This window comes from Vicugna pacos, chromosome 13, assembly GCF_048564905.1.
Source record: "Vicugna pacos chromosome 13, VicPac4, whole genome shotgun sequence".
Lineage (NCBI taxonomy): Eukaryota > Metazoa > Chordata > Mammalia > Artiodactyla > Camelidae > Vicugna > Vicugna pacos.
Genome location: NC_132999.1, coordinates 39,016,755 through 39,043,031, shown reverse-complemented (window position 1 = coordinate 39,043,031; position 26,277 = coordinate 39,016,755). Strand labels below are relative to the sequence as shown.

At 37.0% G+C, this 26,277-nt stretch overlaps 1 protein-coding gene and 1 pseudogene across 3 annotated transcripts in view; one reads left to right on the top strand and one right to left on the bottom strand.

The window, feature by feature from the left end:
• Positions 1–26,277, bottom strand: part of TRIT1 (tRNA isopentenyltransferase 1) — a 37,259-nt gene that overhangs the window by 5,494 nt on the left and 5,488 nt on the right. For 2 of the 3 annotated variants that reach the window (XR_012079255.1, XM_006215869.4), the window contains exons 2-8: positions 11,457–11,597; positions 7,381–7,479; positions 6,510–6,655; positions 3,253–3,395; positions 1,444–1,555; positions 951–1,063; positions 625–702 (exon numbers count right to left, since the gene is read on the bottom strand). Coding sequence is in view for 2 of the 3 variants with exons in the window: in XM_006215869.4 (XP_006215931.3) it covers positions 625–702; positions 951–1,063; positions 1,444–1,555; positions 3,253–3,395; positions 6,510–6,655; positions 7,381–7,479; positions 11,457–11,597 (832 nt within the window). In the remaining variant the exon portion in view is untranslated. The remainder of the gene's footprint in view (positions 1–624; positions 703–950; positions 1,064–1,443; positions 1,556–3,252; positions 3,396–6,509; positions 6,656–7,380; positions 7,480–11,456; positions 11,598–26,277) is intronic. The other variant, XM_031683558.2, reaches the window with a different exon arrangement.
• Positions 4,267–4,841, top strand: LOC116282849 (large ribosomal subunit protein eL39-like; annotated as a pseudogene).

Here is a 26,277-nt window from a genome sequence, read left to right as displayed (position 1 = left end):
CTCTACTGCTTATTAGCTAGGGGATTTTTGGCAAGTTATTTAACTTCTCTAAGCCTCCATTTCCTTAGCCGAAGGAAAAAAGAAAACAAACAAAAAACGACTATCACCCACCCTGAAGGCTCAGTAATATATACACGGCACCAAATTTAGTGCCAAGGATGTGGTACAGGTCCAATGAATGAGAATTTCCTTCCCTTTTCCTTAAAAGTGCTGTTCAACAGTTGAAGTTAGAGTTGCAGCAGCCTGAAGCACCACACAAAAGCAATGCTGAGAGAACTGGTGAAGGTTTTGTCTTTTTATACTCCTCATCTGGTGCAAGAACCATTTTAATTAAGAAAGCCTCCCGATAGAAATCTGATTGTTCTTCAGGTACAAAGTTTGAAGCTAAAAATCAACCCTGAGGACCAATTCTGCTAAGATGTTGCTATTTTGCTCTAGCTATTTGCAGCCAAAATCCATGTGTTCAAGGCAATCATTTATGCACAAGACCCTCCCCCTCATTGCCAGGTGAGGTCCCAAACCTTAAAACAGGTCCAGAAATTAAAGTTCACTTTCTGGGTGAACTGAAGACATTTACATTCTATTGAAAATAGACCCAGGGATGAGGAAAAACATGAGACTTACTGTTCAAGAAACGATTTTTAACCCATCGGTTTTGTTTCCGGGCGTATCTCTTAGTCACTTGTTTCAGAGCCTCAATACCTGAAGGACAAGGTAGCTGTAAGAACCTCTATGTGTTTTTCACTCTGCCATTGGCAAGCCCACCCAGCCCAACATTAGAGAAAACTAGCCACAGGAGCATACTGGTGGGCACTCCATAGATGAAAATCTCAATTCTGAGCTGAAGGCCATCTGGGACTCTTCTATCCTCAGCTCTTTCTCAGACCACACCAACAGGATACTCTGTCACCCAAAGATGTTCAAGGCTAGGTTAGATGGAGAATTCACACCTTTCTTTAGGAGCTGGTTACTAGTCTCTGGTGTGCATTTTCCCTCAGTGATCAGGTACTCGTGAAATTCCTTGAAGCCAATTGACTGGAAGATACCATGTTGATAGTCCTGGCTGGGAACAGGAGAGCATCAGCAGATGAGCCATTGCATCTGAGAGCTAGCAGGGGCCTTGGAAATGCTCTAGCTGAGCCATTTCATCTCACAGATGAGGAAACTGAGATCCTTAGCAGTTACTACCTCTCTGAAATCCTTCCTCCACCCCAACCCCCAACCAGCTCCCAGGTTACTTTCCTTGAAAATTGACTCCTGGGAATGTCTGACAGATTAGAAAATCGCAACTGTAACAAGTACACCAAACCTCCTTCCAATAAGCCTTGCCAATGCCAAGGACAAAGGCTGATGAACAAGTAGATACAAAGCCAGTACTATGTTTATGGTCTTGACCATAAGCAAGGGGTAGAGAGTAGGTGAAAGTAACAGCCAAATCCTCACCTATTTTCTGCAACTTTCTTCTCATTATAGCGTCTATGAAAATCTCTTAGTTCATCCAAGAGCCCAGCAGCAAGCATGTTATCCACCCTCTTATCCAGGCGCTTATCTAGAACTTGAATCAAATTAACCCATCAACCAGCAAGCCTGCCGTAGGTGTGTACTATACATGATGCATGCACAGGCTGCCACAAAGAAGAGAATTTGTTCAAACGGAAGAAAGGGTTCCGAGTTCAAAGACTATCTAGTAACTCATATTATATTTAGTCACACTTAAAACTCTTCAATTTCAATAAAAACCACCAGAATGAAGCAAGTCTTCTCCTTATATAAAGAGAAAGCACACAATTACAGCTATTAGGAAGAACAAATATTTTATTCTTGTATGGAATGTATATCCATCGTTTACTGTAGAGGCAGTAAACCCCCTGGTTTACCCTTACTTTTTCCCATTATATTTGTTACTCCAACTTTATTTCATATTTAAGAACTCTCAGATGACACATTAAATAGGAAAGAGAAACTTTAAACCAAAACCATCCTGGGTATAATCTGAACTACTGAGCCAGGCAAAGGAGCAAAGAGCGGGAATAATCATTCTGATGTGGTGGTCAAACACAGCCATATTATGAATCAGATACCGCTATTTAATGTTGAATTGTAATACACATTTTTATTTATAAAATTTTCATTATTAAAACATTATATTTTTCTATAAACTTAAAACCGAGATTAATTTAACAAATTTCTACCATTTCAATTATGTAATTCTGTATCTCCGCCATTGCTACTTCTCGGTCTACAATGATAGTAACCTTTTTCCTTATCTTCCTAAAAAGTTTACATTTAGGACTATGTGTCAGGCACATTCTGAGCACTTTGCATGTATTATTAACTCACCTAATCCTCAATGAAACTAAAATTATGTATTATTATTATCATCTCCATTTTATAGAAGAGAAAATTGGGACACAGAAAGGTAAACCAACTTGCTTTAAAATTCACACAGCCAGAGATGATGGAGCAGGAATTTGAATCCAGATAGTTTGGCTCAGAGACATGCTCTCAATAACTAAATTATACTGCCTGTTTCCATAATAATCTTATCTTTCTATACCTATCTCATAAGTCAGCTTTACAAACTGGTCCTGACTCCCTCCAGGGAATGTGCATCATCCCTTCTCTTTGGCCCAACTGCATTTTCTAGCCCAGCATTTATCACAACGTAGTATCTAACTCATTATTTGTTGCCCCAGTGGACTGGGAGCTCCTTTAGGGCAGGTACAGTGTCATATTCATCTCTGAAATCCAAGTACTATCAAGAATACTTAACACTTCATTGAATGTTTACGATGTTTGTTGGATAAAAAAGTTACTATTATCACAGGGCATTAGCAGAAAATAAACCAAAAAAACCTATCAGGCTAGTTAGCTATCATTCCCACTTCTCAGGTCTACTGCTTCTAGAATAATCAGTGATCCAGGCTTTAGCCAATCCAGGGAGTCACAACTCCTTCCACAAGAGCCTTCCCTTCTCTTTCTCTCTGGATCTTCCATGGATGGCAGTCTCTTTCCCATCCCATCTTATCTCATCCTTGGTATCTTATACTAATGCCAGGGCTACCCTTCCCCACTTTCCAGACAGATACCTAGGAGAATGGCACTATGCCTAAGTCAACAAATAATAGCAATGATAATAAAATTGTTTAGTGCTTATTATAAGCCACTCATGGTTCTAAGCATTTTATATACAGTAATGTATGACTACAAGCTCTATCTCAGATGGACTCTAGGACATCAGAGGGCTTTTACCTGTCTGTTCAGCATGAAGCCAGAGGATGCATGGGTTAGGGAACTTCAGAGGGCCTCCAAGGGGACCACCACCTTCCTCTGCATGTTGACGATGAAGAAATTCACTGTGAGAGATTCCCGTTTCTTCAAACACCTGCAAGCTCCTAAGTCATTTGAAAAGGGAAAGTGGGCACACCCATAAAAACTATTAGGAAATATTAATTCTTAAGTGAAACAGGAGAGAAGCTATTTATTGTAGAATGCCTCATTGTCATTTTCACTGGGTAAGCCCCTGAACACATGAAGGTCTAGGGTTACTGCAATCCTAACGTTTCTTAGGACTCAGAAAAGGGTCCTAAGGAAAACTTTAGGTAAAGTAAGAAATAAAACTATTTTTCAAAACATACATAAAATTTTCTGGAATTAGTTACACAGGTTCAGAAACAACAGGTTTCTTCAACACAAATAGGACACGTTCACTTTTAGGTAAGCAGTAAAAAGCTTGTCTGGGACACTTTGTTATAAGCCAACAAGTCTAGTCTTGCTGGAATGCCTTTCCCACAGTACAGAAGTATGTTGTATATCCAGCTCATCAACTTCCTTTTTAAATACATCTAAAATTAATGAAGAATGCTCTGACTAATTCAGTACTCCACTAGCACAAAGATCACTGAAGAAACATACTTATTCTTAAGCCACCATCTACTCTGTCGGTATCTATTATGTTATGCAGCACTAGGTAATTTAACTCCTGAATCTATACTCAACCACTCTGGATGATTGCAGCTTATCAGCTTGAAAGTGATCTTTCCCTTCCTGATCCAACTACTTCCTGAAATCCTAACACAAGAGTTACAGACCCTTGTCTTTCCATATCACTGGTCACTCAAAGAGGACCTATAAGGGAAAAATGTAGTAATAGGTACCTTACTTATCTGGAGGTTATAATACAGCCTCAAACCAAAAGAAAGATGAAAAAAAGTCCTCCAATCTTCTTTAAGATACTCTAGAGCTCTTGCTTAGAACATACTGCTCTTACTAAAACACAATTCTCAACTCACTAGTTAAAAAGTAGCAAAATGAGGAGAAATGATCTGATTTTTAAAAAAAAGTGGATAATAATGACAAAGCTCTAGAATTATACCATAAATATAAAAATGAATGTTCATCATAGTGTCCCTGAGTTTTCAAAAAATTTTGGAAGATTTCTATTAAAATGTTTAAAATAAAATATTGAGATACTGGAAGGTATAAACTTCACTTTTAATCTAGAATATGAATTTTCAACAAAATATGGCCTTCAAGGGGGCAAAAAAACCTTAGCCATTACAATGATATGTGGCCCTCCAAAAAGCAATCATACCCTCCAAAATCCCATTCCTCAGTATTAATATTTCACGAGGGCCTCGCTTCGCTTCTCTGCCATCCTATATGTGGTTGAATTTGCTCCTCACCATGTCTTCTCATAAGACTTTCAAGATCAAGTGATTCCTGGCCAAGAAACAAAAGCAGAATCGTCCCATTCCCCAACAGATGTGAACAAAAACTGGTAATAAAATCAGTACAACTCCAAGAGAAGACATTGGAGAAGAACCAAGTTGGGTCTGTAAGGAGTCGCCCACATGAGGTGGCACACGTATTTAAGCTGTGCCAAGAGCACTTGCGTCTTACCATATCACTCTGAAAACATTACTACTATCTGAACAGCTGGATGAGTTTAACTGCGAAAATGATGATTTTTCTCTCCGTATCAGTGTTTCTGCACTAGTGCTTTGGCTCAGTAATAAATATGTGAGACATTCCGACGGGGAAAAAAAAACTTCATGGGGGAGGGAGGGAAGCACAATTAGGAAACAAATTTCTAAAAAGGTTTGGGGGGTGGATAATAAAAAAGGATTAAGAAACACTGACCTAGAACATTCATTTGAGTGGAATACTTCATAACCCCTATCAATACCAGGTACTGTTATAATATTTAATCTTTATGACCATCCATATAGTTAGGTCCTTCATTAGATCTTCTACTATGCCAGATATGGTATCACTCCCAACACTAAAGAAAAGTACACCTAAGTGGTGACTGTTTTGTAACGTATAGAAATATCAAATCACTACGTTGTACACTAGGAATCAAGACAGTGTTGCAGGCCAATTACACTTCAAAAACAAACAAACAAACTCACAGAAAAAGAGATCAGATGTGTGGCTACCAGAGGTTAGGGATGGGGGAAGGGAGACTGAATGAAGGTAGTCAAAAGTACAAACTTCCACTTGCAAGATAAACAAGTACTAGGTATGTCATGTACAACATGATAAATATCATGGACACTCCTGTATGTTATATATGAAAGTTAAGAGTGAGGTCTGAGAGTTCTCATCACAAGGAAAACAATTTTTTTTCTTTTTCTTTTATTTTGTATCTATAAAAGTACACTGAACTTATTGTGGTAATAATTTAAGGATGTATGTAAGGAAAATCATTATGCTGTACACCTTAAACTTACACAGTGGTGTATGTCAATTATACCTCAATAAAACTGGAAAAGAAAAAATAGATAAAATGACTGATAAAATGAAGATAGATGCAGTCAGAAGTGAAAAGAATACGGGGCCAATGAAGATGCATATTTATGGAGGAAAAGAAAGAAAAGTATACCTAATCCTTGCAATGAGGCTGCAATTTTTAAACAACCTAAGAGAAAAAGTAAAAAACAAAAAACAAAAAACAAAAACAAAAACAAAAAACACCCACACACAAAAGTGAAAAAAAAAGCACAGGAAAAAAATTTTTTTTAAATAAAACAACCTAAGAAAACATGGTTCATGAACTCATCAGGTCATCTCTCCCTTCAAGAAAGTCTCCATGTGTAAAGGTGAGATGATCTATGAGACAGTTTATAAAATCTGCCTCCCACTGGCCAAGCTGCTGGGGCAGAACTCAGCATTGCACAATCAATTATGAAACCTAAATCACAATGCCAACTAACTGCATGCCACAAAAAGTGTATATAAAAATGTTATACAAGCAAAGATCAAACAGAAAATGAAGCAAAATTACATAGGCCCTAGGGAAAAACTGTACTGTATTATGCATTTTAAATGTAACAACAAAGTAAGGTGCAACTATTTACTAAGGGAGCTGGACTGAGGAGCTTCCTAACTAGAACACATCAATCTCCACTAACTGCTGTTATCAAACGTTCTCCTGGGCATAGTGAAGAAGTGACTGCCCTCCAACTGTAAAGGGGCCTGGGGTCAGTGGGCCCCAGCCTTCTCACCTGGCCACTTTGCGCTTGTCATGTGGGTGCAGCTTGGCAGCCATTTCTGGGTCCACCTGGCTTAGGCGTTTGTGGAGTGCATGACCATCCTCCTTTTCAAGCTCTACTTTCCGGTCAATCACTTGCACAGTGCCCATCCCCTGGGGCTATTAAATGAAGGTTTAGAGGTAAATTTAATCCAACAATTCCACAAATACTGAGGCAATGAATGTGCCAAGCATTTTGCTACGTGTTAGGAATACAGAATCGAGATGAATGAGAAGGTCTTGCCATATAGTGAGAGACAGATCATAAACAGAAAATTCCAATACACCATGGTAGTGCTGTGAGGCCACAGCAAAGAGGAATAGGACTTACTGCCTATGATGGTTCTCAGGTACCCTGTTTCCTTGTCAGAAGTACAAATAGCTACCATGGCTAACACACCTACATTAACATATCTAGGAGTCTAGTCTTCTCAACAAGTGTGACCAAAGAGTGGACCAGAATTACCAGCACATTATAGTTTGGAAAGTCCCACCCAATGCAATAGCATCTCTGTAAGAAAGGTTAGTATCACACATCTCCCTGATATACAGATTGCTACCGCCAGGAAATGCTGAATCAGACTAATGTACTGTTCACTTACATGGAGATGATAATTAATTCACAGAGGAGCGCTTTTCCCACACACAGCCCCAGCCCTTAGGACAGCCTGGAGGAGCACACATCACATATGGAGGTGGAACTTGCTTCAGAATATTAAGTAGGAAAATTACTACAGTTGCTGACTATAAGAAATAGGCAAGAGTCAAACTTTCTCCCACTAAAATCAGCTGGCAAGAAAGGAAGAATCCACTTCCTCAGTGAATTACCAGTGAACTAAACATACCTTTGCACTGATGAGAACTTTCCAGAGCAGAGACTCAATGTAATAATTGGTTCCTCCCACAACAATAGGAATTTTATCTCGGGCAAATATATCTTCAATGTGAAAATTAAGAAAGACATCACAATATTTAACATCAAGAAGAAAACCGTGACTCACTTGGAAGTAGGGTATAAGTAAGAAACCACATTCATTTGTTTAGACAGCAGAGGAGAAAGGGCAGAAACCAAGATGAACTGATACTAGTCTTCACTGTTTCTCATGAGTTCTCAAGAATCATTTCCTAGTGTTTCTGGAGGGACTTGCATAAACCAGAGACAGATACATGATGGTATTTCCTTCCAGTTCTAGAACTTCCTAGGCCTTGATGCTAAAATTCAAAGCTTGCTTAGTATTCCAAATCAGCTTAACAAGCACAAGCCTAAGGACTCTCACAGAACCAAGTGTCAGCTGCTCAGGAAGCCACCAAGGTGATGTTCATTGTGTAACTTTGCCTTCCAAGGCAAATTACAAGCTGGCTTCTCTAAGCCGTGCTTGGTAGACTCAGTCAGTCCACCATTCTGTGGTAGAAGTGCACACTGAAGCCACTTGAGACTCTACCAGATAAACTGAGAAGCACAGCCTGTGAAGGTAGATTTCAATTACCAGCTCCAACACTTGGGCAAGTTACTCAACCTGTCTGAGCTTCAGTTTTCTCACCTGTAAAATCCTCATGAGGTCTTATGAGCATTACATGTGACAATGCAAATGAAACCCCTAAGACAACACCTGAAATATCTTTCTCAACTGAGTAAGCACTCAACTTACTTTAGTCACTATTGTTTTTATATCTCTGCTACTTTCAATTCTTCTCTTAAGAATCTCTGCTGAATAGATATGTTTTAAGAGCTTTGCTTCTGAGGATAACTGATAAAGACCGTTAACACACTTCTTCCCCTTGCTGCCAGTCTGTGAGCACATACAGATGACCTCTTTTCTATCAGAAGCCCTCTGTAAGAGGCTGGGGTAGGGTAGTGAGAAAGATGTTATCAATCGAGAATCATAAAGAAGAAATTTGTCTATTTGTTTTTTATAAAGAAAAACAAATTTAATATTTCCTCCCTTGAACATACTGATCTTCACATCATCCAAATCTGGGCGACAGTTGTGTTCTTCAGGAGCATCTGGTCCACAGTGGGTGATCAACATGCTAAGTATAAGGATCAAACAATTACACAGTAATTGTAATAAAACTTCAAATATATGACTAAGAAAGGGAATCAGAAGGGAAAGGGAATGGTTGAGATACCAGAAGGGGAGAGATGGAAAAGAGGGGGGCAGATGGGATAGGAGATATTTGGTGGGAAAAGGTTTAAATTGTTTGCCTAAGCCATGAAACAACTGTGACCCTAGGCAAAACCCTTCTCTCTGGACCTCAGTATCTAGTACTTTCACCTATCAAATCAAGCACGTTGATCGAGTACTAAAGGTATTTTGAGTTTTGAAATTCTGATTCTAGGTTCTTATTGAAATTCACAAATCTCTAATCCTATAAGTGATCTGATTAAGTCATCACCTGTTGTTGTTGCCCTTTGAAAATTTTAATTAGATTTCCATTTTCCATCAGTTCTTTCTAAACAACCAAACTGTCTTATGGCAACAATGTACATTTGGGTGATATGTTTTAATTTGCAAAGGGCTTTCATATACATTATTTCATCTGGTAGAACCACCCTGTAAAGCAGGTAGGGCAATAATTATTATCTGCATTTTAATCTCTGCCCATTTGATAGGCAAAAAAATTATCTCATTATTTTGATTTGCATGGCCCTGATTAACAGCAAGGATAAACACTTTTTCATATTTATTACCATTTACATTTCTTCCCTTGTGAATTACTACTCATGCTCTTTTAGCATGTTTTGTAAAGAGTTCTTCATATATTAAGTATAAACCATTTGCCTTTTCGATGTTACAAGTATCTTTCCCCTGGGGTTAGAGTCTAGTTTTTAATTTTGTTTCTAGTGCTGTTTCCTTCTATTTTTAATTATAAAATATTCAATACATACAAAAGAATATATGTAATATATACAAATTATGGAGCCTAATAATAAAATAAACACTCATGAACCCAATGTGAGAAAGGAAATATTATCAATTCCTTTGAAGCTTCCTGTGTATGAATTCCTATCCCAGCCCTTAATTCTCCTCTCCCTGAGAGAACCACTGTCCTGAACTGTTTTGGGTATTTTGTTTTTCATCATTCCTTTGCTTTTCTTTACATTATTACTGATTTATATATAATCCTAAACAACATATTGGTTTTACTTGCTTCTTAACTTTTATAATAAATATGTATGTATCTTTCTATAATTTCCAGCATTTTATGTTGCTTCTGAGATTCTTTCACATTGATTGATGCATATAGCTACAATTTATTCATTTTCACTGCTGAAAAGTACTTAACATATATAAACAAAGCACATTTTATACATTCTTTTTTTAGGTGGTGGTAATTAGGTTTATTTGTTTAATTCTTTTTATAATGGAGGTACTGGGGATTGAACCCAGGACCTAATGCATGCTAAGCATGTGCTCTACCACTTGAGCTATGCCTTCCCCCTAAACATTCTTCTGTATAAGTAGGAATTGGGTGTTTATGTATTTTTGCTGTTAAGAGCAATGCTGCTGTTATAAATGAGATCTACCAACTATCTCCTGGTGTACTTGTGGCAAGGTCTTTCCAGGGCAGAGTCATAGGAGTTCTAGCTGAAATACTTTCTTGTCAATACAAATTCTTAATTCTTACAAGTCTAAATCCAGTTACTTTCCTTTGAAAAAAAAAAAAGACTATCATGGGCAAAGATGGTGCTAATGACTGCACAATAGTGTGAATGTATGTAATACCACTAAACTGTATGCTTAAAAATGGTTAAGATGGTAAACTTTATGTGTATTTTAATCCAATCAAAAAAATTGAATTAAAAAAATCCTTAAAAAAAGACCGTATCTACAAAGTCCTTCCCTACTCTAAAATCACATAACTACTCAATTATGTTATCCCATTTGTGTTAAAGTCTCATTAAAAAAAAAAAATATATATATATATATATATATATATATATTTTTTATTTATTTTATTTTTGCAGGGGGAAAGGTTTATTTATTTACTTACTTTTTCAATGGAAATACTGGGGATTGAACCTAGGACCTTGTGCATGCTAAGCATGTGCTCTACCGTTTGAGTTACACCCTCCCCACTCCCAAAATATATACATTTAACTCTAAAATATATGTCATATATAATAAGAACCTGATTTTTTTCCAAAATAATTAACTGCCTCAGGAGTAATTATTAACTATTGCATTATTTCTCCATTATTTTGAAATGCCACCTTGATCATAAGCTAAATATTTATATCCACTTGAATTTGTATCTGAATTTTCTATTGTGTGCCATAAATTTGTCTAGTGTAAGTTCCATGCTATTATAATTATTATAAGTTTCTGGTATGTTTTAATATGTAGCAGCCCAGATATTAAAGTATGAGGGCAGATCCCCACAGATTATTCTTTTTTCAAAATTTTCTTGGGTTAACCCAGAACTATTTTTTTCTAACCCCTCTGAAAGTCTAACTATAATTCCCATATATTTATAAATTAATTTCTTATCCCCATTTAAAGGTGGGAGACTAAAACTCAGTGAGGTAAATAATAAAATTCATATGATCAAAAGAGGCAATTCTAAGACTAGGACACAGATTTTCTGGTTCCTAAATCAGTGTTCTCTCCACTAAAACAGCGTTTCTCAATTTTAATATGCATATGAATCACCCAGGACTCTTCTTAAATGCAGATTCTGATTCAGTAGATCTAGAATGAGGCCTAAATTTAGCATTCCTACAAGCTCCCGAGGGATGCTGATGCTGCAGTCTGAGGTCAAGACTTTGAGTAGCAACAGCACTATCTGTCAATCATATAGTTCTGATGAGTTCTTGTGTATGCATCTACTTAGAAGAAATTGTCACCAGAAAGAAAACTTTTTTGGCTTGGGCTACTTTGCAGCCACCAAGCCTAGCTGCTGTCTTTCTCAAGGATATCAGAGCAGTTGCCTTGTTCCTGAAGTCCACCACTGTATAATTTGTCACAAGAGGATCCACAAAGCTGATCATGTGGTGCTGGCACATTTTCTGCTCTTGGGCAGAAACCTTGTTGGTGATGATGTCTAGGCCTTCATAAACCTAGAGGAAAGAAAATTAGCATGAGAAACTCATCCACCCCTATACAATGCACACTTGATGGGCAGAAATGGTAATCTGTTCCTCCCTATAGCCAAACACTTGACTGAACCAAAGCACCAGAGTAAATGTGTTAGAACCAGAGCACAGCCAGATCCACACAATCCAAAACAAAGAAAGAAAATAGAACACTGGCTGTTCATAGCAGCACTATATACAATAGCCAAGACATGGAAGCAACCTAAATGTCCATCAACAGATGACTGGATAAAGAAGTTGTGGTATGTTTATAAGATGGAATATTATTCAGCCATTAAAAAGAATAAAATAATGCCATTTGCAGCAACATAGATGGACCTAGAGACTGTCATTCTAAGTGAAGTAAGCCAGAAAGAGAAAAATACCATGATATCACTCGTATATGGAATCTTAAAAAAAAGAAAGAAAAGAAAAAGAAAAAAGAGGATACTATGAACTCATCTACAAAACAGAAATAAACTCGAAGGCATAGTAAACAATCTAATGGTCCCTGTGGAAAGGGGGTGCGAAGGGATAAATTTGAGAGTTTGAGATTTACAAATGTTAGCCACTATATATAAAAATAGATTTAAAAAACAAGTTTCTTCTGTATAACACAGGGAACTATATTCAATTATCTTGTAATAACTTTAAATAAAAAAGAATATGAAAACAAACATATGCATGTATATGCATGACTAGGACATTGTGCTGTGCACCAGAAATTGACACATTGTAACTGACTATACTTCAGTTAAAAAAAAAAAGAAAGAAAATAGAACATTGACTTTTTTAGTTAACAGCTGCTATTAACTCAGACTTAAAGATAAAAAGTGTATGTAAATCAGTACCTAACAAGAATTAATTCTGCAAGATTAACTGGAGGTTCTTTGGCCTAAACTTCAAGTATTTAAAAAATGGGCAGATTGCTTTATTTATTCTACTTATCACAAATCTCCAGAAAGGTAACATTTTTGCATCACACATAGTTCTACTTCAAATGTTTAGATAGTTCTTGGATTTAAATGGCTCTGACAGGTTTTTAGAATTTGTATAAGATTGGCTCCATTTGTGGAGAAGCGGCCTATCTACAAATATATATGTATATAAAACACACACATATACACTTTGAAGTCAGAACCCCTAATACTGCTGAACTCTAGTGGAAACATTGTACCAAATTACTGTTTCAGGGGGTCAGCACATACAGCCTAAATACTCAAAGGCAATATCCTGTCTGTAAGCTCTTGATCTGCCAATTCAACTAAAAAGTTCAAGTGTACTTTTTCTAAATGCAAGGTCTCAGATGGAGAACACATCTGAAAATACTAGTTTGAAAATAGGGATGAATGCTTTGAGATTAAATGTTCTCTCTGTAATCACTGATTCTACAGGCAGCACTGAATGAACAAATAATAAGTTCCATAGAGCCCACAAAGATGTTAAAAGCATTTTTTATCTCACATTTCCCTTTACTTATATGGGTGTCAAATAAGTATAGGACAGTATAATGGTTGGGAGGAAGGACCCTGGCGCCAGGCTGCCCCAGATCAATTCCTAACCCTGCCACTTACTAGTTATTTGTACTTGGAGTAGTCAGTTACTAACTTTTCTGTGCCTCAACACCTCATCAGTAAAATGAAGATAATAATAATATCTATCTCATAAGGTTACTGTATAGATTAAATGAGTTAATACATGTAAAGCACTTAGGTTTTTTGTGGCACACTATAAATACTGTATAAGGGACACTATATTACTACCTATATTACTACCATCAATACTATCACAACAACACAAGGAGAATGGGAAATAATTTTAGTGTTTTTTATCACTCTGAAGCCTCTGTGCTACAGAAGTTATTTACCCAACAAGGATATAAGCTATCTTTAAGCAAAAAGAAAATTGTTAATTGGTAAAACAGCACACAGAAAAAGTATAAATCAAGCCAAGGAGAAAGAACCACTTCTGCTTTTAACTCATTTATATGTGCCTGACAACAGAACTGCATTCTTACACCTGAATACTGATGGAATCTTATTAAATCACAGGGAGCCTGGGGGGGGTGTATATATATATATATATATATATCTCAAGTGGTAGAGCTCATGCTTTGCTGCACGAGGTCCTGGGTTCAATCCCCAGTATCTCTTCTAAAAATAAATAAACCTAATTACTGCCCCCCTCCAGCCAAAATAAAATAATTAAATAATATAATAATAAATAAATAAAAGTATTTTTAAAAAATCACAGGGTATCCTTTTCTTTGTATTTTGAACAACACTTCCCTCAAACATTATAAAGTACAGCAGGGAATACTGTATTCTGGGGTCTCCTGTGCAAATTAAGAAAACTAAAGGAGGAAAAAAGAATTAATAACTGTATGTTCCTCTCCTTTTCCCACAGCCTTTAGCTGGCTCTGTTGTAGCTTACATTTCAAATGACTCAATATTAAAGAACTTACACAGCAACAACTTGATTTTGCCAACAGAGGAGTTCTGACCTCTATAAGTGGATTCTCATTTTTAACACTGAGATTAATGTTCAGAAAATGCATAGCTGCAAATGTATAATTACCACTCACCACCTCCAAAAAAGGATGTAAACATCTCTACTAGCACATTCTATCAGCTATGTAGACAAATTTGTAGATTTTCATCCTGTTCTGCCTTTACGTGTATTTTCCAGAGCCCCTTAAAATGGCAATATTTAACAGACAAATGCATAAACATAATCAAACAGAAGGTAACCCCAGAACTAGGCTCACCGTATTTACTAAAGGAAGTGGACTATTGTACTGTTTATGGTATATATACAAATGCCAATGAATATCAGGAAGAGTATTAATAGTTTAAGCAAAGCAGAGTTCTTGCTCAAAGTTAACAAACTAAAAATCGTAACTACATCTTCGTTAGCAATGTAAATTGTCATCTTTGAGTGACTTGTTAACCCTTTGTTTCCTATACCATCAGATTAATAGAAACTGGGCATAAAGATATGGGTGATATTAACTAGATATCAGATGATTAAAAATGGTTAATTTTAGATATAATATGGTTATGTTAAAAAAAAAAAGAACCCTCAACTTCGAGGTATACAGTGTACTGAAGTACATGATAAATGAAAGTAGAGAACAGTGTATAGCTTAGTAGTAGACTGTGTGCATAATGTGCACAAGGTCCTGGGTTCAATCCCAGTCCCTTCATTAAAAAATTAAATAATTAAATAAATAAGCAAACAAACCTAATTTCCTACCCCCTCTCACCAAAAAAAGAAAGTATATATCTTTTATAAAAAAGGAAATTGGAGCCACAGAGAGAAAGGATTGGTGATTGCCAGAAGTGGAGGTGTAGCACGGACAAAATGGGTAAAGGGAGTCAAAAGGTACAAGCGTCCAGTTATAAGATAAGTCACAAGAACGTAATGTTTATCATGCTGACTACAGTTAATAATACTGTACTGCATATTTGAAAGCTGTTCATCCAAAGAGAAAAAATAACTATGAATGATGATGGATGTTAACTAGACTTATCATGGTGATCACCTCACAATATATACAAATGTCAAATCATTATGTTTTATGCCTGACACTATATAATGTATGCCAATTGTTTATACCTCAATTTTAAAAAATTATAGAGCTGACTCAAGGTTGTGTCTGTGATGTTCACTCTTTTCCATTATAATATGACTTATTTTGACAGTTAGATATGTTGTTACAGTTGTGCTTAGAAGTGACTGTGCAACTTGTGATCACAGTAACAATGCATTTTAAAATTTTACCCATGAATAAATTGTTAACAAGCAAGGATAGATGAAAGGCATATGTAAAGTATATCTATATCTGCATGGCACAAGAGCAAGAATGATGCTGAGAACATATTTGTTACCAATGACACAAGAGTTACAGACCACTGAATCAAAGACACAGCAAAGATGCAAGTAAAATTTGCAAAACATTATTTGTATTAATAACGTTTGTTTGCTTTTTTAATAGAAAAAAGTTTAAATATTGTAAATCAACTATACTTTGATTTAAAAACTAATTAAGTTTATGATGACTGGGGTCTGCCTTCCAGTAATAGGGGAGGAAGGTCAAAGTATAATTGGAACAACAATGGCCAAGTGTTCATAATTTTGGGGGCTAGATGATAGACACATGGCCGTTTGACTACTATTTACCCTATTTAATGTTAGAAAATTTCCAGAACAAAAAGACTCTTTAAAAAAAAAAAAGTCTTTAAAAAATTTTGGACGTACTTCACACCCATTAGGATGACTACTATACAAAAAGAACAGAAAATAACAAATGTTGGTAAAAATGTAGAGAAATTGGAATCCCTGTGCACTGTTGGTGGGAATGTAAAATGATGCAGCTATTGAAAACAGTATGGCAGTTCCTCAAAAAATGAAAAGTAGAATTACCATATGATTCAGCAGTTCCACTTCTGGGTATGTACCCAAGAGAACTGAAAGCTGGGAGTTGAACAGATACTTATACAGTCATGTTTATAGCAGCATTATTCACAATAGCCAAAAGGTGAAAGCAGCCCAAGTATCCATCACAGATACATGGATAAACAAATTGTGTGATCCATACATACAATGGAGTATTATTCAGCCTTAAAAAGAAAGGAAATTCTAATACTTGCCATAACATGGATGAACCCTGAAGACATGCTAAGTGAAATAAGCTAGTCACAAAAGGTCTAATATTGTTTGATTCCACTTATATGACACACATAGAGTAGCCAAATTTCAAGACAGAGTAGAATGGTGGTTGCCAGGGGCTAAGGCAGAGAGGAATGGGAAGTTAGTGTTTAACAGGAACAGAACTTCAGCATGGGAAGATGAAAAAGTCCTGGAGATGGAGAGAAATAGTGGTTGCAGAACAATATGAAAGTGCTTAATGTCAATGAAATGGTTAAATGGTAAGTTTTATGGTATGCATATTTTTCCACAATAATTAAAAAAAGACTTAATGATAGATTTTGGGTACAATAAGAAACTAATGAATATTAGCAATGAAATAAAAATCAAAAATTTGTTCAATTTTTCAATTCTTTTGGATATATATCCAGAAGTAGAATTGCAGAATCACATGACATTTTTCAAAATCACTGAAAATTATTTCAAAATAATATTACATTTCTAGAACTGAGTTGTGGTTACACAGGTATTTTCACTTTTTTTCCCATTTTTTGATAACTTACTGAATTGTACAGTTATGAATTATGTGTTTTACAGTGTAAATTATTTATCAATTAAAATCATACTGCTTAGCAATATTTTACACATTTGCACTAAGGATAAATAACTAAATAAACCTAGAAACCAATCAGTTTTGTAAATGTCACATTTGGTCCATAAAAGCATTCATAGTATAAATGCCACAATCAGGCTCATAATTTTATTACCTGCCTAGAAAATATCATTCCACCAGAATAGGGTAGGTTTATAGTTGACTGCCCTATATTTTGCCTATTTTCCAACTTTAATTCTAGTTTCAGTGTGACTCTACCTATAGAAAGGTCAGCTCTGGGTGCTAGAAGAGCTAAATGGATTTGTGTTACCTTTGAAAGGCAGCATGTCACTGTGTTCCATTTCCCATTCTCCCAGAGGACACCTGTGAGCCATGTACACAGAAATGACTGGATAAAATGCTTCTCTGCACAAATCAGATTTTGACAATACTAAGGGACCTCTGGCCTCTTTGTGAGGCTTGATAACTGAAATACTCTGAGAAACTGCAGGTTTAACCTACTTAGCCAATTATCATCAAAACTGACTTATCTCAGCAAACATCTACTGAGAGTCTACTATGTGCCAGGTACTCTGCAAAATGTTAGGCATGCATGGACTAAGATAGGGTCACTGCCCTCAAGGAGTCCAAGCTAACTATCCAAGAAACACAGATACAGACAACTGTACTATCAGGAGAAAAGTGATATAAAAAGCTTATAAGAGAAATATTAAAAATTAACTATATAATCTTCTCTAAATATCATGATTATTAAATCAATGTTCTAGATAATTAACTGCGTACTAGATATTATGTTCTAAATATTTATTTCTAGCCTGAAAATTTTTTGAGAAAAAGGCCACAAAAAAAGGCTGAAATAACCCAAACTCTCCAAACCAATAGAGCTGAAGTGCCCAGAGGAACTAATCCAGGTGAGGGAAATCTACAACAGAGACCTAGAGGAAAACCAGTAGAGAGTTGTGGTTACAAACAGCAAGTGAATTAATCCAAAGGAGACATTTGGCAACATCCAGAAACATTTTTGGTTGTCACAACTCAGGGGTGGAGGTGCTATTGCTACCTAGTAGGTAGAGGTCAGGGATGCTGCCAAACATCCTAAGATACACAAAAACTTCTGCCCCTACCACAAAGAATCATCCAGCCCCCAAGTGTCAACAGTCCCAAATTTCTTTGGATAAGGATCCAAAGAACTTTTAACCTTGGAAAAACACCTCAAAATATTTAAGCATACAACCAAAGTCCCATTCATTAAGCTCCAACCCTTTGGGGCTGTCATGCTGTAGGGTAGCCCTAATGAGTATGCTATTCAGCAGTGGCACTGGGCAGATCCTGAAACTCAGAGTTAGGGCTGGCTATGATGCACTAACACAGGGGTCTACGAGCAAAAGGTAAAACTGCTCTCCCCCTCAGTATATATAGTTCCATCCCCTCAAGTTAACTTCCCCCTTTTGACTTCATTTACTTCTCAATTCAAATTAGATCCTGAAGTCCCTCCATCACTTTCTTGTCTTGAAAACCACAATCTTGGATTACGAATCAATATAACTATCCATCCACCTTCTCTACTGGCTCCTCCCCTACTCCACTGCTCCATGGATATCTCATTCACTGAGATCACCAAGGAATCCTGACTGCCAAATACAACACTATTCTACTAAGCTCTCAAAACATGTAATGGAAAATGCAACAATCTGATACTCCTGAGCTCCCCTTCATAAATCATTCTCCTTTGGGGCTTCAAATGGCACCATCTTCTCTAGGTTTTCTTCCTATCTCAGTAGACCTTCCTTGGTTTCCTTTACTGAGGCCAGCCAGTGACCCACTAGTGATGTCTCATGGGAACAATACTGAGAAATGGCAGTCTTTATGGCATCTACTTACCACTTCTGATCTATAAATTCTCTCTGTATGACCCCCCCCGATGCCTTCTAAAGCCATTTTCTGTTCTGATAACTCCCAAAATTCGTAACTCCCAAAATCCATATCTGCAGTCCAGTCCTCTCTAACTTATTTAACTGCCTAGTTGATATCTCCATCATCAATGAGAGACATATAACATAATGAAGTGGTTAACAGTAAGGACTCCAGAGTCAGATTGCCAGGATTTAAATCCTGGCTTCACAACTTACTAGCTATGTAACTCTAGGCAAGATATTTAACCTCTCTGTGCCTCAAATTTCTTACCTATAAAGTAAAAAAGATCTTAAATTTAACCTCAAAAGGAGGATTATGAGAATTAAATAGTCAATGCATACAAAGCATATGAAATAGGCCTGCTCTATGGGAAGAAGTCAGTAAATGTTAGGGAGCTGTATCATCATCACCCCAAAACAGGCACTTAGCTGAAATGCTATGTCCAAAACTGACCTCCTTATCTTCCCACCCACACTTGAGAGAACCACCTAGATAATCAAACCAAAAACCTAGAAGTGATCCTAGTATCTCTGCCTGACTATCTGTCTGTCTCTCTCCCCTCTCATTTCCAATCTATTTCAACTTCTATCCATACTAGTTCCTTAAATTATCTCAATGCTTACCACCATAACATTTCCTACTGCCATTACATCAATTGAAGGTTTCATGATTTCTCAACTGGACTGTTCCATCAGCTTCCTCAGTGGTCTTCCTTCCTTTAGGGTATAACCCCTCCAATTTATGTCCACACTGCAGGCAGTGATCTTTCTAAAACAAAAATCTGGTCTCATCTAGCCCCAAACTCTTTAGTATTACCTCTCATGAAAGCCTGCCTTGAGGTCTCTTCCCAATCCTCCCCAATCCATGCTTGTCCTCTAAGCTCCCACATTACCCTGCATTTATCTCTATCACAAAACTTGCTGTAAATGTGAAATGTTTTGATCTTCCCCACTAGACTACAAGTTCTACAAGAGCAGAAACTGTGCATTTTATCTCTAGTCCCAGCATCTAGCACAGGTGTCTAATACATAGAATACACTCAACAAATACTCTGTGCTGGAGGTACAGAGTGTTAGACGCTATGCTAAGAGTTTCACACCCTATGAAGTTATGTTGCCTCATTTTACTAGTGAGGAAATAGAAATGCAGGCACATTAGGTAACCAGCCAGAAGTCATACAGCTAGTTATTGGCAGAGACAAACTGAATCCATGTCTTCTGACTTCACGGTCAGTGTTCTTTCCCCACTACATTTCAAATCTTTACTTTGTTCAAATCAGCTTTGTGACCTGGGAAAGTCAGTTTTCACTCTTGTAAACTCAAGTTCCTCACATCTAACATTCCTTCTAGATTTAACAGTCCAAGCTTCGGGGAGTTTTGGAGTGGGGTTGGGGGTGAAGGAAAAAATCATTTTTTACTTTTGCCAGAAAGTTGCTTTTCCTTTTTGATTAAAGGAATTTGAATTGGTTATTCAACTGAAGAGATGTTGAAGAGCAGAGAAAAAGTCAGTCTCTTGGCTAATTTTTTTCTCAATGAAAGGATGAATCTTAAAAATGTGCACTTTACTAGGTTAAAAAGAATGAAATAGCTGCAGGAACATCATGGCAGGCAACTACTTCTTTTAGCTTTGTTTAGCAGAGATTCAACTATAGACATGCTGAATGAATTAGATGCCCACAAAGCAGGAGAATCTGTACTCGACCTGCTGAGTCAATAAGAGGGGTGATTTGGAACTTATAGTGCAAATCATGGTTTTTATTTTCCTATGGCTCTCTCTCTTTAAAGGAAAAAGGACTAAAATCACACAAGGCCATGCTTATCAAATTAAGAAGTACCTACATAATACGTATGTGATGTATTCTAGAGCATCAATCTTACTCAGTGGCAAAAAGAATTTGAAACATTTTTACATCTAAATAAATATAGACAGATTAGGGCAGAGAATGCAAAATTAGCACATACTTTTAAGTTAAAACAAGAGAAACTTTGCAATGCAGAGCCTTTGCAATAGCTACTTAGAAGTACACCTGCAAACACTGGTGTAGCAAGGATATAAGGAAGTTCAGAAATCACCTATCCAGCCTGAAATTTTATACTTGAGAATACTGAGGCTCAGAGAGCTCCTCTGGCCATATAATTGATGGTAGTGGAAGCAAGACTAAAGCCTGGATGCTCTGCCTACAATACAATCCAAGCTGTTTCTGCTGCCTCTTATCAGTAGAATTTTTATCCCCATTTGACTCTGGTCTGTTTGCTTGATTGTTGAAGTAACGAATTCCTACTGAGGTGAAATTTAATTCCAGAAGCTGAGAGACTGCTACCATACACTGAACCCCTTTCAAGCTTGTCAAGAATAAGCATGACAGAAAGCTAGAAATACACACACAGACAATGCCATGTGACTATAATGCTGAGACAGAAACAAAAGGGCTTGTTTAAGAGAAAAAATAAAGTTTCTATTCTGTGGCCATCTTTAAAGTCCGAAGATTGGCCCACTTTTGATGGTTTCAGTGATATTTTCTCTTAGGACAGATACGACAGCATATAATAGCCGAGGGGCTCCATATTTGGAGGTGTACGACTAAGTAAGGGAAAGGAATATAGCTTATGCTATGTTGAAGCCAGAAGGTCTGGGTTCAAATCTGACTCTGCTACCCAGCTGTAGCCTTCATCCGGCAGGTTATTTCAGTATCTGGTTTCTGTCTGCCTCTGTAAAACAGGGATAGATAATAGCAGCACCCACACTCTTCGCTGGGCTATTCTGAGGACTAGAGGTAATATATGTAAAATGTTTGAAACTGTGCCAGGCAGATGGTAAGCAGTACACAAGTACTTGATATTATCTGTATTTAATTGCTGGTGGTTAAGTAAGATTTTCCTTGGCTCTCTGAGGTGATATCCCTGACTAGGTTTTGAAAAAAGGGAACCACAAAATACCAAGCTGAAAGGAGCTTTATACACTGAGATAGACAGGCACTGCATGGCCCACAAAGCCTAAAATACTTACTATCAGGAACTTCACAGAAAAAAAGTCTGCCAATTCCCAATCAAATCCAATCAGTTTCTCCTTCTCAATATATTCAAAGAGGAAACTGAAGGCCAGGGAAGGGCAGTAACTTTTCCAAGGTTATGTATACAGTGTGTTAGTGGCAAAGATGCGTCTAAAACTCAATTTTTCCCAGTAAATAAGACTGCCTACCAGGCTAAATAATTGGGCTAAATAAAGACCTTAAAGACTGACTATAAATTAGGAGAGAATTCTGGCACCTGAAAAGTTACACAAATCATCTAATTCGACTCAATATTTACTGAATACTAAGCCTAGGCATCAGTATTTCTAAATGCTCTCCAATTGATTCCAGTGTGCATCTGGGGGGTGAGAATCACTCTTAAAAGTATTTTGCCAGGCAGCAAGATAAAAAAAGAGAGAGAGAGGGAGGGAGGGAACAAGGAAAATGACTGGGTAGCTAACCAAAAGTGTTCAGACCTAAGTATGCCTGGACAACACAGGATTCCATGTTTAATCTGCATTATCTTCACACATGTGTGGAAGACTCCAAGAGAACAGAAACAGGCAGAGTGAAGGCAAGGAGGCCCTGGATTTGTCCTCACTTACAATAGAGAATCGGGGGAGGGTATAGTTCAGTGGTAGAACACATGTCTAGCATGCAAAAGGTCCTGGGTTCAATCTCCAGTACCAACAGAAAAAGAAGAAGAAGAATGCAGATTGTAACAAATGAATTCAACTGTATTACAAACGTATGACATAACCTCACTGAAGAGGGCGAAGAGCTGACCTAAGTATGACATAACCTCACTGAAGAGGGCGAAGAGCTGACCTAAGTAACTTTACAAAACAATGTTATGATTGGATATCATGCAGCTAAAATGAACAAAAATTACTGCACACAAACATTATACTCCAGTTGGTAAATATATTTCCCACAGAATTAACTACCTAAACTACTTTACAGGTTGTACAAATAAATAAAGAACTTAGACAAGGAGAGTCAGATTTCTCACTCTGAGAGAAAAAAGTTACAAACAAGCAAGATGGGAAAACTAGAATAAATCCTGTGGTGGGGTAGAGTCAGAGATATCAGTATAAATTCATATTTATTTTAATATATACACAAATACAGAACACAGATACTTGTATATACGTTTCCTAGCTCTTTCTACTGAAGGGGCTAGAAACAATGATATCCCAGTAGCAACAAGCATACCCAGTACTCATACCTTGGTTTCTAAACACCGTTTACCAATAAAAGGAATCATGGCTCCTTGGAGAAACGACTGATTCCAAGGACTGGAGCAGGTCAAATTTAAGTAGAAAGCATCCTGTAATGCCAACAAGTAAGGATATGCTAAACAAACAAATATGGAGCATGCCGAAGGAAACAAGAGTTAACAAAGAGTGAAAGAGCACCCAAGAACCAAAGTTGAAATAATTTAAGCAACAAAATGAACAACTTAGTACTGGATTATAACCCAAAGAATAAAATAAATATCCATATTGATGTAAGTAAATTATGTAAATAAATGGGAGAAAGGACAAATTGTCTTTGCAAAAGAATTTCAATTAATAAAAGTAGAAAGAATGAAGGAAATCATCACAATAATTATAGTAGGAAAGATCCACTGAGAAGTATGAAAATGAGTAGGTGAAACTTAAAAGAAAAATAGGGTACGTGCACTGCCTCAAGTATCTCCCCTAAAATATTAATTACTGTAGTGCTTTTAACATATGCCCACAAATTCTTTGATATTCCTCCTACCAGGAGGTGGAGCTTAAATCCCCTCCCCTTCAACGTGGGCTGAACTTAGCAACTCATTTCCAACAAAGAGTACAGAAAAGGAAAGTATTTGACTTTACAATGGAGGAATCTGGCAGACACAGTCTACACCAAATGGTCAAGGTTAACATCACCAATTGATGTTGTCATGTTGATATCATGATATATTGATACCATACCTTGATATGATGCAATGAGAAGGATATGTCACCTCTCTGGTAAGCTTTCTCAAAATCCGTAATTGTGAGAAACCATCAGACAAATCTAAATTGCAAAACAATCTATAAAATAGCTGACCAGTACCCTTCAAAAAGTAACAAAGTCATGAAAGACAAGGAAAGACTGAAAAATCTGTCACAGGTTGGAGGAGACATAGGAGATGTGATGACTAAATGCAATATGGTGTCCTAGACTGGATCCTGAAACAGAAAAGGGACACTGGTAGAAAAGCTGGTGAAATCCAAAGAAAGTCTACAGTTTAGTAACAGTACTGTACTGTCAATTTCTTAGTTTTGATAAATGTTCCATGATGATATAAGATGTTAATTTTAGAAGAAGCTGGGTGAAGGATATAAAAGAACTCTCTGTCCTATCTTTAAAGTTCATCTGTAAATCTACAATTACTTCAAAATTTAAAAAACAACAATAATGTAGAACAGGGTTTCTCAACCTCAGTACAATATATTGATATTTTGAGCCAGATAATTCTCTGTTGTAAGGGGCCGTCTTATGCACAGTACGATGTTTTGCAGCATCCCTGGCCGCTCTACCCACTAGATGCCAGGAACCCAACTTCCCAGTTGTTATAACCAAAAATGTCTCCAGAGATTGCCAAGTGTCCCCTAGGGAGCAAAATTACCCCAGACTGACACCACTGACATAGTTATATACGTTAACACATAAAGGTATCCATAACATAACATGTTAAGAGAATTAAAAAAAGCAGGATACAGAACAGCATGAAATGTATGAGTCAACTGATGTTCAAACATATCACATGGATGAACCTTGAGGATATTATGCTAACTGAAACAAGCCAGTAACAAAAGAGACAAATACTGTATGATTCCACTTATATAAGGTACTTAAGAGTAGTCAAAACCATAGACATAAAAAGCAGGAAGTGGCTGGCAAGGCTGGAAGGAAGGAGGAATGGGGAGTTATTGTTTAATGAGTACAGAGTTTGTGTTTCACAAGATGAAAAGAGCTACGGAAATGGATGGTGGTGATGGTTACACAACATTATGAATGTATTTAATACAACAGAACTGTATAGTTAAAAATGGTTAAGATGGTAAATTTTATGTTATGTGTATTTTATAATTTCTAAAAATTGGAAAAAACACATATATACATGTGCATGAATACACAGACAAACGTCTAGAAGAATGTGCACCAAAATGCTGAAATGATTACCTCTGGATGCTAAGATTATGGTGATTTCCCTTGTACTATTCTGTATTATTTGGATTTTTTAATGAGCATGCTTCCTTTTTCCCAAACACAAAAAGGCTTTGTTCTCCATTATTTTTTTTCACAGTGCTTCCAATTCAGTAACCAGAATCCTATTGGTTCTGTCTCCAAAATGTCAAAATTACCCTCTTTTCCCAGCCACATGCCAACTCCAGCCCCTCTCACCAGGCTAATGTAACAATCTTAAACTGTTTGTCCCTCTCTAACCCACTCTCCACCCAGCCATCTGTTACCTTATGAAACAGATTTACTATCACTTCCCTGTTTAAAACCCCAAACCACGTGGCATGCATCTCAAGGGCCTCTACAATTTGTTCTCAGGGTCTGTATTTTTAATTTTGCTACTGTACCTCAAGTAGCCTCTATGCCAGATAATTGCTGGTCATTCCTTGAAAACACCATACACTTTTACTCTTCCTTTACTTTGCTCATGCTGTTCTTCTGTCAGGAATATTCTTCCTTCTCTGCCTGATAAAATATACACAGTAGTACAGAGGAAAAGAATGGGATGGAGGATGAATGGATAAATAAATAGGAGGAAGAGGTAGAGGAAAAAACAGAGTAGCATGGAGATGAGGGTTCAAGAAAGTAATTTTTGGTAGAGATGAGACAGTAATAGTGCCTACTTCATAAGATTGTGGTGAGGACACTAAACAAGATAATATATATCAAACTTTAAGAATACTGCCTGGCATATATTTTATTACTGTTATTATTTTCAGTATTATTATTATTCATGATACAGTAGTAAGAGCTTGAACTCTGGCTGCCATAATGAGGAAGGGGCAATGGTGAGGCTCCAGCTCAGAAATATGGCCCCAAAGGTAAACAAAGAGGCAAATGTGACCCTGGTCTGATTCAAATTTATCTAAAGAGTTCAACAAACTACACAAGAAACCACAACCAATTCAGTTAAGCCATACTGGAGTATATACAGAACACAAAGGTTAATTCCTATATACTCCCAGATAACTTCCATCCCTCAAACATATATTCCTTCTTGAAGTGGAGCTGTTTCAACACCCTGCCCCAGGCACTGAAGCATCAGGACAGTAGCTCACCCTCACAAATCTGAATCTGCAAGTCCCATTTGTGCTCTCCTATGGTTCCCCATTTAGCCAGTAGTCACTTCTCTTTCTCTATATAACATGAGAGGTTTGACTCTTAAGTTCTTCCCACAGCTGCAAAAAACCGAACATATATGTACAGTTCACCCAAGT